Here is a 14,313-nt window from a genome sequence, read left to right as displayed (position 1 = left end):
AAAGCTAAAAGCACTAAATGCTGCCTTTTGTTCGTGTTCGATTTTATTGACTCGGGAAAATCTCACCACGCGAGGCTGTCCACTCGAAGGCGTCAAAAGCCATGTGGGGACGGGCTTCGAACATGCACTTGACCCATCATCCGGTTGCATAAAGTGGAAGAGGTTCCCCGTTTTGAGTGGAGCACCGTTGACCCATTTCCATGGGATGTATGGGAATGGCTTTGATCATTGGTTAGGTTCGACAGGAATATGTATATGCCTATGAAGCAAATGGCTAAGTGATCAACTTAAATCTGAGTTTTGGACTTATAAATACCTCACCTTCTACAACGCCTGTGCCCAGCGACATACCTCGAGCTAATTGAGAACGGAAATGTCTCGCGGCTGAGGTTGCGCCATCGCTGGGCAGTGGAGGCCAGGTATCCGTACCTCGGTCATCCCACATGGGCATGCTCTTTGGCTGGCGGGGAAAACTCGCCTGCACCGTTAGGCAGCAGCCGCCGCCAGATTGTGTGACAATTTCGAGTTCCTTGAGCCCACGTACAGACAGACAGCTTCGTAGCTGCACAGCTCCACAGCTCCACTCGATGCAGCCATTCCACCTCCGTCACGCACCGACTATAATGCCAAACCAAGCCGAGTCAGGTGGCCAAATGCACTGTACCGGCCAATGGCCAATGAAGATTTATGGCCAGATCCAAAACGAGCGAGAAAGAGACTTTGTGTTTGAGCAAAACATGTCATTTTTATTTTACTGCCCAAAAATGGTTAAAAATGCAGCCAAAGCAGCCACAGTAACTCTTTTTTATTTCGGATTCTGCGGAGATTTGTGCGTGACCAAAGTCGGAAAGACTGGAGGATTGCTCCTTTTGGCCCGGCAATGCGGATTCACAGTGAATGCGGTGAAATCATCTCCACCGGTTGGGTCCCACACGCGAGGTCGACTTAACGACATTTCTTTACTCCCCTAAGTTGGCTCGGGACTTTTTCCTAGCAGGTCCCTTCGAAGAAAGATTCTCCCGCTGCCCCTGATTAACATTTTTCATACAAATGTTGATTTTTTGTTTGGATTCGTACGTGAGAAAATGCCAAAATTTTGATCAGACAAAGAACCCGAGAAATGCGTGGGCCTAACATGGCCTCTACTTGCCCTCCTCGGATTCGACGGGGGCAGGTGTGCAATGATCAGCTCAGAATATGTTGAAGGAACATTGAAATGCAGGGAACGAACTTCGAAACTCTGAAGATGATTATCTCGCGTTTGCTACTGTTTTCGGGCTTGGAACTCAAACGAGAACAAAAAACATGTCTCTTTGTGTTGTAAGAGATATTTACACTCCCAGAATCTGAAATTTTTTCATAGCTTGTGGGGAATTCAAACTGTGGGCCATCAAAAGGCAGTTATAATTGAGCCAGTCGTACGAGGAAAGCAAAACACCTGCCGGCCGGACTTTAATGGTCTGTCTCTTTCGACCGGCCCAACCCATGAAGTGCCCCAAATGTGTCAAAAATATACAAATCTCTGATATATGCCTTGGAAAATCCGTTCATTTGGGTCACTTAAACCAAACAAAGAAGAAGTTTCCAGCAGGAAAAGTCACGCGAATCGGCTGGGAAAAGAGAGTCCCAGCATGTGGGTCGCCAGGAAACCAAACCCATAAAGACAATGGATGACTCCTGCTGGGCCCTGTTCCATTTAAGGATTGCACAACTGATTGCAGTTCTTGAGGCTGACTTACTTTCAGGTGGTCTAGTTGGTTCCGAGACTTACTGTGGGCACTTCAAATGCCCAGTCGCCGACTCGGATCAGCTGCCCCGATCCCCTGATTTCCCGATTAGATAGATGGCGTCCAGAAACCCTCTCCACAGCTCTCGGGTCCTCATCCTCATCCGCAGCTGCAGCTGTTTGCTTTTATTTTGGCATTTTACTGAGCACTTTGTTGACTCGTGTTACGCGACAATTGGCACTTCAAGGGCTGAGACAAAGGCGATCCGAACCGAGCAAAGGACATTGGATATTGGGGTGAGGTCCTGCCACCGCGACAGTCCGCTTCAGGTAGAAGTTCTCCGCCATCAAACGATCCTCTTTTAAGGGGGAACTTCCTGCCGTAACGGCTTCACTAATTAGGAATCGATTCATTTCGAGGGGCGTGGCTTTTCTGCGGTGCAAGCCTGGCCTACCGAATGTTGATAATTTTGGCATATGCCATCGTAGTAATATGTCATCGATCTATGCCAACATATGGCAACCCAATATGGAATCGAACTATTTTAGGGGGTAGCAAAATAATATAGTCAAGCTCTCACCCTTATCCTGTCCAATGGAATTTTAATTTAGGAAACATGAGTAATTTGAAAATTTTGTTAAATTGGTATTATTGCATTCATTATTGTTTTTTAGTTAGTTTTTGTTTCTGGAATTTACCGCACTTTACCTTGACAATGAACCCCTTTGAACTGTCCCTGTATATCCCAGAAGACCATTGCGCAGGCGTTAGAAAATTTCCCAACCATTTTCCCGACTTTTCCTTAACCTTTCTCAGCTCTTTTTGGGCTGCAGTCGCAGTCTGGTTTTTACCTTGCGACGGCGACGTTTTTCCAAGCCGGAATTTTTTATTTTATAGCCCATTTTTGATACTAGTGTATTTTTACAAGATGTGATAAGCAGGCGAGCCGGAGGAGTAGAGCGAAGAAGGTGAGCCACGCCCAGATTGATTCACTATAGAGCAGGATTCCATTAGATTTTTTTTTAAAGGGTACCAGATTTGAAGGGCAGGAAAATCGATAAGCCACTTGCGAACAGGCAGTGTGGGGTGGGGGAAGTCGTAGTAGTAGTAGTGTTCGGGTGACTAAGCCACCCAAACTTTCGGAAATCCCATTCTAACCATCCGCTTCTTCGGCAGGTAATCACACCGCAGAGGCACGGTGATGTGTACATCTACAACTGCTCACCAGGATCAGCTACTGGAACTGGGACAGGAGCAGCCCAAGACACGCCGCACCAGCAGCAGATCTATAGCAACCAAAGCATCTACCAGAACCTAGCCATGATGTCCGGGCCCCACCAGAACGGAAGTGGTAGCGAGTTTGAGACCTACGACATACCGAAGCCAGCCACGCCCGTGCCGCTGAACTACGACAGTCCCAGGAGTGGCGTTCCGCCAAGGACTCCGACCTGCGGCTCCAGCCTGGGCGCCCGCTTTGAGTCGCTCAAGAGCGTGGCCGCCTCCATCGAGGAGGAGTCCTACGATGTGCCACGGCCTCTGATCTCCGGAAGCAGCATACTTCAGCAGCAGATGTCCCAGATGACGCCGAGCAGCTCCGCCTCCTCCTTGCTGACCAACGACAGCCTCTCGTTAAGCTTCTCCAGCTCGAACCGCTCCTCGCTGGCCAACATGCCCGACTACGACATCCCACGTCGCAATCCACTTCCTGTGCGTCGCCAGCAGAGCGGTCTGGCCTACGACTTCCCGCTGCCCCCGCTGCAGGAGCAGGAGCAGCGAGTGGTCCCCACTCCCGCAACAGTCACATCTTCCAAAGAACTGCCGCTGGAGCTGAGCTCGGCGCTGGAAACACTGGCCAAGCTGCAGCACCAGACGACTGCCGCCATCAGCCGGCTGCTAAGCTTTGTGGTGCCCAACTGGCGCACCCGTGCACAACTGGAGCCGGCCATCATGGAGCTGAAACTGGCTGCCCTGCGTCTGCGCACAGCTCTTCACGACCTGGCCGAGTTCGGGGAGGGAGCCCTGGGCAATGCCACCCGATCGGAAGATCGCAACCTGGCCCTCAAGTTGAGACCCTTGGTGCGAGCTTTGCGTGATGCCAACAAGCTGATACACGACTCCTCCGAATCCCTGGAGGCCCAGGGCGGCTGGTCCGTGGAGCAACTCTCCCGAAACGACGAAAAGCACGGCTGCCGGCCACCTGACGCACTGGACCAATTGATGGCCTGTGCCCAGACGCTCACCGAAGATGTGCGCTCCACCACCAGTTTCATCCAGGGCAACGCCTCGCTACTTTTCAAGCGACAACTGGTCGCGGAACAGAATGTAGGTGGTGCGACCGGAGCAGTTGAGGGCAGTCGTGGAAGTGCCGAGTGGCTGGAGGATTACGACTATGTGGCCTTCGAGTCCAAGGACGCGGCCGCCCGAAAGAACCAGGCGCTGCGTGAGGCCATTCCCGCCGGGCTGAAGACGCAGTTCGATACGGTGATCCGCACGGCCGAGAGCTCGGCCATGGGCGGCACTTCTGGATCGATTCCCACCACGCCCACGGCACCCATGACGCCCTGCAAGTCACCGGAGATGACCGACAAAGACAAGAAGCTGGTGCGCTACTATGCCCAGCAGATCTCCACGCACATGGGCAACCTGATGCAGGCTATTGACTCCTTCCTGGAGACGGTGGAGAAGAACCAGCCCCCCAAGTTTTTCATTGCCTACGGAAAGTTTGTGGTTGTTAGCGCCCATAATTTAGTGACCATCGGCGACAACGTTCACCGAAACATCTCAAAGGAAGCGCTGCGGGAGAAGATCCTGCGCTGCACCAACGCCCTCTCCGACGCCCTGAAGACCTGTGTCTCCAAGTCGAAGAAGGCGGCGGCGCACTTCCCCAGCGGCAGTGCGGTCCAGGAGATGGTCGACTCGGTGGTGCATATCAATAGCCTGGCCAGGGAACTGAAGGCGGTCATGCTGCAGGCTGTGCATCTTTCCACTGCGGCGGGCGTGGGCGCCTGAAGAGAAGTCCTGCCAACCCGGGCAGCCCAGCCCGATCCGATCGATCCCAAGCCCAGTATTAGCTGAGAGGCGTGCAGCCAAGTCTTCCAGCTTTGTCCACGCTTTGACAGATGTTCCATATATCTGAAATTGGCATATCCTCCTGATCCCCAGAAAACAGCGCCGATTGTCGCTTATATTTTGCATTGTGATATTTTTGAGCAAAACATCTGAAAATGCACAGCACCGCAGTCACGATCAACCGATCCCTGCCAGAGCCCACAACCAGGTTAGCCTAAGTCTTCGATTCTGTACATAGCAAGCTCATCCTAGCCTCCGACTATTGTAAATTAGCATATTACCATACTTCCCATGTCATGCGCACAAGCAATGTTGTATCAGTGAAGCATTTCAGCGTAGTTTTGTATACTCTAGGATAGGTCTTACCACATAACCATTTGCTTAGATAAAGCACGCATATATAGTACTTGCATAGTCAGAATCTGAAAGATTTACACTCAACATTTGCATTGTGCTGCGGCGACGATAGTCAGCAATATACGAAAATACACGCATAAATCATAAATTACCAAGTAAACTGTATGTTATATGAACAAAATTGGAATTGGCCCCTCGAGACCAGCCCCAGCGACAACTATACACTTGGAATAAAATAACATAAAATTTAATCCACATGGCGTTTGAATATTTAATCCTATTTTTAGCAATCCTTAATCTTTTGCTTATATTAATAGATTTCTAGTTTGCTAGCGACGATATTTGTGATTGTTATTGCCGTTCTGTTTCACTTTTTATTTGTATTCTTTATACTGGCTTAAATTTACACATGTGCTCGCTAGCTCTCTTATATCGCAGTGTGACCGTTCTCCGCTCTTTTCAATATCCTTATCATAATATATTAGCTTAACTTAGTTTTACATTGAATCGGAATATCGGAATTGGTACATAAATGCGGAAGTTAGCATGTAAACGATATTAATACTAAATAGTCATCGGCATACAGCTTATTCTATGAACCTCTCTAATACACTGCTAACAGCTCGGCCATCCTGACAATTAGATCGTCCTCGATCGTGAGTTTCTAGTTTTGTATCTGTACGTATAAGCTAATTAGAATAGTTATGATATATATGTGCACAAAGTTGGTTAGTTATAAATAAATTAGACATAAGTATTAGATTAACATTTTAGGAGTTACTTTCACACTGATTACGCCAATCTGCCCATTTCCGCAACCGACATGCTTCTACAATTCCATCATAGGGAATTTGGCTAATTTGACAATTTTCAATATCACTTACAACATACCTATCGTTTGGCAAAACTTTTTTAACGATGTATGGTCCTTTGTACTTTGGCACAAATTTTTTATTTGTACCAATTGTGGTGTCAATGTTTCGCATTACAACAAAATCGCCTTCTGCGAATTCTACATGATTTTTGTGATTCTTCTGAAAATATTCCTTGCTTCTTTTCTGACACTGTTCAATTTTATCTGAAGAGTTTTTGCGGACATTTACTAAATCACACTGTGGTATATCATTTCTATCATCTAAGTATTCTGTTAATGCGTCAATATTACAACCTCTCTGCTGAACTCCAAATAACAACACTGAGGGTAATTCTTTCGTAGTTGAATGCATTGAATTATTAATGGCATATTCGGCCTTAACTAAGAGTTTGCTCCAATCCTCGTGCTTAATTGGTTCAGTTATCTTGGCTAGCATCGCTTTTACAGTCCTATTTACTCTCTCCACCTGGCCGTTCGCCTGAGGTGACGCAGTTGCTACCTTAACGTGTTCGATATTATTTTCCAATAAAAATTTTGCAAATTCTAATGACGTGAAACATGTACCTCTATCACTTACGATTCTACGTGGTCGACTGTAATATTGAAAATATTTCGAAAAACAAATGTTAACTTCTTTCGTACTCGTTGAATTTACCGGAAACAATTTAACGAATTTGGTAAATCCATCAATAATTACTAACAAATGTTTCTTTTTCGATATGACTGAGGGCAATGGTCCAAAATGATCTATATGTAATGTATCAAAAGGAATTGGTCGCTTGGGTATATTATGTAGTGTTCGATTATTCGCATGTGTGGGTACCGTAAACATGATACAGTTTAAACAATTTCCAATAAATGCTTCTATTTTAGATTTCATGTTCGGAAACCAATAATGTCTCATTATTTCCTTTAAACATTTCTCTGTACCTAAATGGCATAAATTTTCATGAACTCTTCTAATTATATGGGATTCCATTTCAGCTGGTACATATAACAGTTCAATATCATTCTCACCTAATCTATAAACAATTCCATCATTCAATATAAAGTTCTTCACAATTCCAAGTTCTAATTGTTCTTTCAATTTTACTATAATACTATCCCTATTTTGCGTTATCTGAAGCTGAAGATTAATGTCGTCACTGTCAATTACTGAAACTATTTGATCTTTGTTGTCTCTTCCCTGAATATTCACTACAGGTTCATATTCAAAATTCTCATTTAAGGCTGAAGGGTATCTACTCAATGTATCAACATGTGTCATATATTTTCCACTACGATGCTTAAGGGTATAATTATAATTGGCCAACTCTAAAGCCCATCTGGCAATACTTGAATTAAGGCGTCCTTTTCCTAAACATAATACTACTGCATTACAATCTGTCACTATATTAAATGGAATTCCTTCTAAGTATATTCTAAATTTTCGTAATGAGTAGACTACAGCTAAAGTTTCCAATTTGAAGCTTTCATATCTTGCCTCTAATTTTGTTGCTCTTTGTGAAAAGTAGGCTATTGGGTGGAACTTGCTATCATCCTGTTTTTGCAATAAGATTCCACCAAATCCCTCGCTACTTGCGTCGCAATGCAATTCAGTTTCTCGGTTCGGGTTGTACAAAGATAGTATAGGAAATGAAATTAATTTCTCCCGAAGATATTCAAAAATATTGATGCAATCTTCACTGAGTTCATACTTAGCGCCTACTTTTGTGAGCTCTTGCAATGGTTTCGCTATTTTTGAATATGCCGGAATAAATCTCCTAAAGTACGAAAATAATCCTAAGCATTTTTGCATTCCGTGGCGATCTTTTGGTATCGGAAGATGTTTAATAGTTGATGTGTGCTCATAATTTGGACTGATTCCTTTTCCACTGAGTGTGTACCCTAAAAATTCAATGCTTTCGTAAGCGAACTGGCATTTGCTTACCTTAATTTCCAATCGGTACTCTGCTAAAATTCGTAAAACTCTTCCTACCGTCGTAAAATGTTCATTCAATGTCTTCGAACCTATAGCAATATCGTCGATATAGACTACTACATTTCCTTCGCGAATCAAAGGTTGCAGAATAAAGTTAATAAATCTCATGAATACTGCGGGTGCATTCATGAGTCCGAAAGGCATTCTTGTGTATTCATATTGACCGGAGGGTGTTACAAAAGCTGTATACTGCACTGAACTTTCTGCTACTTTCACTTGGTGGTATCCACTTTTCAAATCTAAAAGTGTGAAATATTTGTTTCCTTCTAATCTTTCTAAGCAGTCATCTATGAGGGGAAGCGGGTATCCATCACGAATGGTTATCTTATTAAGTTGTCTATAGTCTACACACATACGCTTTTCTCCGGATTTTTTCTTAACAAGTACAATAGCGGAACTATAGGGCGAATTGCTTTCTCTTATGAATCCCTTTTTCAATAACTCATCAATTTTTAAATCTACTTCTTTCTTTTCCTGATATGAAAGTCTTCTTGGTACAGATCGTACAGGCTCTTCCGACTTAAGTCTTAGTCTCATTTCATAGCTATGTTGGATAGCTGGGATGTTGGATAAATTTAAGTAATTTAATCTTATTATTTCATTTAGTTCGCACCTATCCTTATCGCTTAACTTCGGGTCAATGTCAATACTTTCATCATCCTTAAATACATCAATACTATATATGTATGGTATGCTATCATTACTATCTATTTTACTCTCATTACATAATTCTTCAAATCTACTGCTTTTCAATGGGTCACTGTCTCGATATGTTTCAATATTCACTAAACTCTTCAATGGTTCACTGTCAATGTTCAATCTATTCAATGATTCACTGTCTCGATATGCTTCAATATTCACTAAACTCTTCAATGGTTCACTGTCAATGTTCAATCTATTCAATGATTCACTGTCTCGATATGCTTCAATATTCACTAAACTCTTCAATGGTTCACTGTCTCGATATGTTTCAATATTCACTAAACTCTTCAATGGTTCACTGTCTCGATATGCTTCAATATTCTTAAATAAATGCAATTCTACAATTTCTTTTATCTTATCCTTAAAAATCAATTTTATTCCAAATTTTTCCAAAAACTTACGTCCTAAAAGAACATTAGTTGCAACATAGTTGTTGGGTACAACAAAAAATGAAATTTCTTCTTCTCTGTTTTGAAAAATAATTCTAACAAATATTTTCCCGAAAGTTTTAATTTTAAATCCATTAACTCCACAGTAGTCCGTCGGAAACAATACATCGCTAAAGTTACTATAAGGAATCGCAGCGTGCTGAATTAAATTAATGGCGCTTCCCGTATCAAACATGGCAGAAAGTAAGGTTACGTTAGGCCTCTGTTGACAATCAGTGTAAAAATATACTCCTACCTGGTTAACAATCGGAATAAACATATTGTGCCCCTCTTCGTCATCTCGAATCGGCTGGTTGTTGGCTCCGCCCACCATCCGCGGATTAATTGTAGGCTTCTGTTGACAATCCTTCAGCATATGTTGGAGGGATCCACAACGGAAACAGGACCCCTTCTCGCGTTTCGACGCAGTACACGACGAAGCGTAATGCCCATAAGCGGAACAATTATAGCAGCGGATTGTGTTCCGCTCATTTCCAGAACTTTCTGCACGGTGGGAAAAATTGTGCGACTTCTTACTTAGACTTGCATACTTCCGAGCCAACTCTTTCAATTGTCCGATTGTTGTAGCTGTGTACAATAGGGCGATATTGGCTGAACGATCACGAAAACCATCAATGATGAACTGGACTGTCAATTTTTCGTCGATGTTAGCACGCATAGCAATTTCCTCCATAAGAAGTATGTATCCCATAACGGTGTTCTTCGCAGGGTTAAAAATGGTTTCCTTTAACAGCAATACAATATCAGCAGTTGAACTGCCATGACCAAATGTTTCTATAAAGTTTTTCTTAAATTCGTCGTAAGTACTCGATCGGTCAACACGCACAAACAAGTCCGCATCTGTGCCCGGTTTCATAAGCATTCGTACGCAGCGCAATTGAAAATTTTTACACTCATTAACATCTCTGCAGATTCTCTCAAAATCCAAAATCCACTTAAGAGCTTCCTCATTTTCAGTGGCAGAAAACGGGACCATGAGCTGCTTTACCATTCTAATGTCATCTGTCGTCTTGTTGTTGTTTTGCATCAATCCGGCCAATATCTTTTTTCTTTTCAGCCACCCTTATGGCGGCGTCAAGCAATGCTTCTTCTTCTTCCAATGTGTGTATGTGTATGTCTTCGCTAGCGGTTCCTTGACTTAGTATATCAATTTTGGCGTCTTCTTCCTCCAATGTGTTTTCCGGGATATCAGCCGCTTCTTGGCAACCGGCATCCAACGCAAGCTTGCGCAATTGCCTTAAAGTTGCACTTGCTGGGAACAAGATTTCATTAGCTTGTAGCCACTCAACAATTTGTTTCTTGTCCATTTCAGAAAAAAACTGTGTGTCCTCAGATAACCAGAAATGTAGGCGGGTGTTTAAAAAGGTGTCAATCCCACTTCTGAAGTTGTTATTGCCGTTCTGTTTCACTTTTTATTTGTATTCTTTATACTGGCTTAAATTTACACATGTGCTCGCTAGCTCTCTTATATCGCAGTGTGACCGTTCTCCGCTCTTTTCAATATCCTTATCATAATATATTAGCTTAACTTAGTTTTACATTGAATCGGAATATCGGAATTGGTACATAAATGCGGAAGTTAGCATGTAAACGATATTAATACTAAATAGTCATCGGCATACAGCTTATTCTATGAACCTCTCTAATACACTGCTAACATGATCAACATTTTTTCAAATCCCTCTGATGAATTTTGAATATGAAAACAAATGCATAAGCAATCTGATGACTGTGAGACATTCAAAATTGGCGCCAATGGCTAGGTATCGATAACTATCAAGCTGCCCCTGCCAGCGTGACCATTTATCATGATCATGGTTTTGGTATATTTATGGTTGTGTTGGTATTTTTTCGCGCGTAATTCTACTTCTAAAATGGGTAAGCAAGAAGACTTGGAAACTATTCCAAATGGTTTCAAAACTGCAGTACAAGCAGTACAACCTGCAATGCATTTTGCATAAATAGAGGCATAAAAATGCTGGCTTTTCAAGATCAGCAAGATTCGATCTTAATCCGCGGATCAGTTGTTGGACAGCTTTGGCGCGAAAAGCAGGTTGCATTGCGAAAATACTGCAAAGTACCCACACAATTGAAGGGTACTTTTGTGTGCTGATATGTAGCTGACTCAACCCGAGACACTTGCAGTGAAAAGTTATGTTTCTTGGAGATTGCCATGAATAAAGCTTGCTGTAGATGTGGTGCTGCCCAAAACGCTGGCTCTCATTGCCTCAGAGGTGCTGTGAGCCACTGTTTTTGCTGCCACAAGCCACCGCCGATGAAGTGCATCCATTGTGGCGTTCTCGGAGACATTCCTCTTGAAGAGAGCCACGGAACTTGCGTCTATGGAAATGCACACTACTACATCTACTCGGAACAGTGGCCTCCGTTCCCGTTCACCGAAACTGAAACGATCCCCCACACCCATTCGCCCGAACTAGGCGAATCAGGAGGCCACCCTCTGTCCATCACGGATGCCAGGACTCTGGAGGACGAACCCATTGAAGTTGCGGACGATCCCCAGGAAGCGACCGCAAACGATGGGGAGGACGACGATGTGCACGTCGAAAGAAAGCCTTCGACGCTCCGCTGGGTGACCACTGAAGAGATCCGCGCTTGGAAACAGTGTCCGCGCTGTCGGAGGCATCGCACCACAAATGTTGGCTGGGTCAAACATGCCCAGAAATGCGCTCAGGACGCCTCGTACAAGCGAGCCATGTTTTTTATCTACACCCACACAAAGGGTTGGTGTAACTATCTGGTTAGGAACTCCGTTTGGGATCGGCACAGTAATGGCCAGTGCACAACCTGCTCCGCATCGTAAGAAAATAGCGGGAACACCTTCGGTACAGGTTAGTTAACCGTTTGCACTACCATTATAGGCGGCGTGAGGGACTACCCATGCCCTTCATGCCGGATCCACCACCCAGGCCAAATGAAGACTACTTGGCCAAGATGCGACGGCAGAGGGCGAGAGAACGGCGGGAGAGAGAACGATGCAAAAGAACTAATGCCCGCGTTCCTGGAGACAACGCAGCGCAATTGTCGCCTGGATATGAGCATAGAACGCCACGTATCCCAACAGGCCCAAATGCTTTTTCTTCGCCCACAGGAAATGATACGACTATCTGGTTAGGCACTAACATAATGAGAACCACAGCAATGCGATTGTTATCCAGTGAGTCATGAAATCCGCATCGTAATAAGAGAACTATCACAGACTTGTTATTTTATATTTTATTGCGTCTATTTCAGGCGACGTGAGGGATTAGCCAGAATCTTTAGTGATTGATCCTTCACTGGGGCACAAGAAGGCAGAATGGGCTGCCCTTAGAAGAAAAATGTGGGGAATTAACGCCACTGAAAATCCAACTTCACACTGTAACATGTAAGCTTTTATTACTTTTGATAATGGTTTTTTATTCCCGTCTCTTTGTCCACATCTTGATTGCTTTTTTATGTCATATGTGGAATGTTTCAGCACTGGCCTATAAATTTGGCCTGCTAAATTTAACTTACTCGTTTATGTAGATTTTGTACATAAAATGTATATCTTATAGAACGTTGTTTTTACAAAGTAAATAAATGTTATAGCGATCACAGCCTACGCGTTCTTGGCGCACCGGAAGCCCAGGTTGCCGGCCGAGCTGTCCTCTGTGTTCTGAGATCGGGCCGCGCACCTGTACCGGTAGCAGTAGGACTTGTGGCACAGGTAGGAACCACCCTTCTTCACCCGATTCGGGTTGTCACTCACGTCGTTCGCATCCCACAGATCCGCGGTCCACTCCCAGACGTTCCCCACCATGTTGTGCAGATCATAGACGTTTTGCCGGAAGGTGTCCACCGGGCTGGTGAACTCAAAGCCATCATCAGCCAGATTGCCATCGGGAAAGTCGCCTTGCCAAATGTTTGTCCAATGCTCGCCCCTGGGCATCAGCTTGTTGCCCCAAGGGTAAAGTTTTCGATCCTTGCCGCCGCGACATGCGGACTCCCATTCCACTTCGGTGGGCAAACGCTTCCCCACCCACTTGCAGTATTCCACAGCGTCGCGCCACGAAACGTGCACAACCGGATGTCGCCCCAGGTTTTCCAGACTGCTGTCCACGCCGTTGGGATGGCGCCAGCTCACACCGGCCACCTTGTACCACCAAACGGCGCTAGCCACGCGGAAGTCCTCCAACTCCCTCTGCTCCGATGGACTCAGAAGGCTCTTGAACAGAAAACTATCGCCAAAGCGCTCGGCCTCCGTGGTGTAGTTGGTGTCCAGAACAAACTTTGCGAAGGCGTCGTTGGATACTTCGTACTTGTCCATGTAGAAGTCCTCCAGCTTCACTTGACGTTCCGGACCTTCCCGATCGGCCGGAAAGTGCGGATTGTCGGTGCCCAACAGATAGCTTCCTCCTGGAATGAGCGACATATCCGCGATTTCTGCTTCCAGTTCGCCATAGTAATCCCGGTAGTGGCTTGCACCCTGCGCCCTTTGCTGGCACACTTGATCTGGAAGCGGCGCCTTTTCCCCATCGGGCGTTGTGTTGCGGTCGAGCTTCTGGCAGCCACAGTCGCTGGAGGCGTCATGGAACAGAAATATCCAGATAAAAATAGGAATTGTTTTCATGTTGCGGATTAGCTAGTGATGGCGATGACTCGATGTTTCTGTTGAAATCGATGATAAGGGATCTATCGATGATAGGATTAGTTTTTTATTTGTTATTAAAAAAATATCTGTCTATACATTAAAAAACTGCTAATATTTTAAAAACGAAAGAATTAATTTTAAGGCAAACTATTTTCTTGCGTATTTAAACTTGTAGCATACTTTTAAGCTCAGTCTGTTTCGCTGCCAAATTAATTGCATCTTTTGGGGATTTATTAAAATGGCGCTCACTGACAAATGCTCGCTTCCTATTGGCTGGCAAATAGGATTCTCTTGGTCGGAAGCCATTTTGAATAAAACAGCTGATCGCCAGAAACCTGCTAAAATCGTTGGTCACTTTCTGAGCTTTATGTTCGCCTGGTGCTTCAAAATCATAAATCACCAGGTTTGACTGGAAAAAATTGAGTTTGTTGGTTGGCAAATCGAAGATTTTTCATTTTAAAACACCAGGCGAACATAATTCTTAGTAAGCGTCCACGTAAAATTTGGGATGTTCTTTAAAC

At 44.5% G+C, this 14,313-nt stretch overlaps 3 protein-coding genes across 8 annotated transcripts in view; 2 read left to right on the top strand and 1 right to left on the bottom strand.

Annotated features, from left to right (window-relative positions):
- p130CAS (Serine_rich_CAS and FAT-like_CAS_C domain-containing protein p130CAS) overlaps nucleotides 1-5,404 on the top strand; it is a 35,768-nt gene extending 30,364 nt beyond the window's left edge. For 2 of the 3 annotated variants that reach the window (XM_017078910.4, XM_017078911.4), the window contains exon 4: nucleotides 2,904-5,404. In XM_017078910.4, coding sequence (XP_016934399.3) covers nucleotides 2,904-4,736 — 1,833 coding nt within the window. In that variant the 3' untranslated portion in view covers nucleotides 4,737-5,404. Of the gene's footprint in view, nucleotides 1-2,556; nucleotides 2,696-2,903 lie in introns of those variants that run through there. The other variant, XM_017078912.4, reaches the window with a different exon arrangement.
- A 5,658-nt stretch (nucleotides 5,405-11,062) lies between these two features.
- On the top strand, nucleotides 11,063-13,217 carry LOC108013496 (uncharacterized). 4 transcript variants are annotated; one of them, XR_011604288.1, is made up of 4 exons: nucleotides 11,063-11,976; nucleotides 12,039-12,334; nucleotides 12,412-12,544; nucleotides 12,760-13,217. XR_011604288.1 is itself a non-coding variant. In XM_065864962.2 (3 exons), the coding sequence occupies exons 1-3, from the start codon at nucleotides 11,333-11,335 to the stop codon at nucleotides 12,426-12,428; spliced, it is 957 nt and encodes a 318-aa protein (XP_065721034.1). In that variant the 5' UTR covers nucleotides 11,063-11,332; the 3' UTR covers nucleotides 12,429-12,758. The 4 variants fall into 4 exon arrangements, 1 of the variants encoding a protein (XP_065721034.1); XR_010654116.2 differs by lacking the exon at nucleotides 12,760-13,217 and adding an exon at nucleotides 12,717-12,758; XR_010654115.2 differs by lacking the exon at nucleotides 12,760-13,217 and adding an exon at nucleotides 12,638-12,758.
- LOC108013495 (formylglycine-generating enzyme) lies at nucleotides 12,551-13,771 on the bottom strand. The gene has a single exon (XM_017079378.4). It carries the CDS (start codon nucleotides 13,769-13,771, stop codon nucleotides 12,761-12,763), a length of 1,011 nt encoding a protein of 336 aa, XP_016934867.3. The 3' UTR covers nucleotides 12,551-12,760.
- Nucleotides 13,772-14,313: the final 542 nt, after the last annotated feature.

Source organism: Drosophila suzukii, chromosome 3 (assembly GCF_043229965.1).
Source record: "Drosophila suzukii chromosome 3, CBGP_Dsuzu_IsoJpt1.0, whole genome shotgun sequence".
Classification (NCBI taxonomy): Eukaryota; Metazoa; Arthropoda; class Insecta; order Diptera; family Drosophilidae; genus Drosophila; species Drosophila suzukii.
This window is presented reverse-complemented; position numbering and strand designations above follow the sequence as displayed.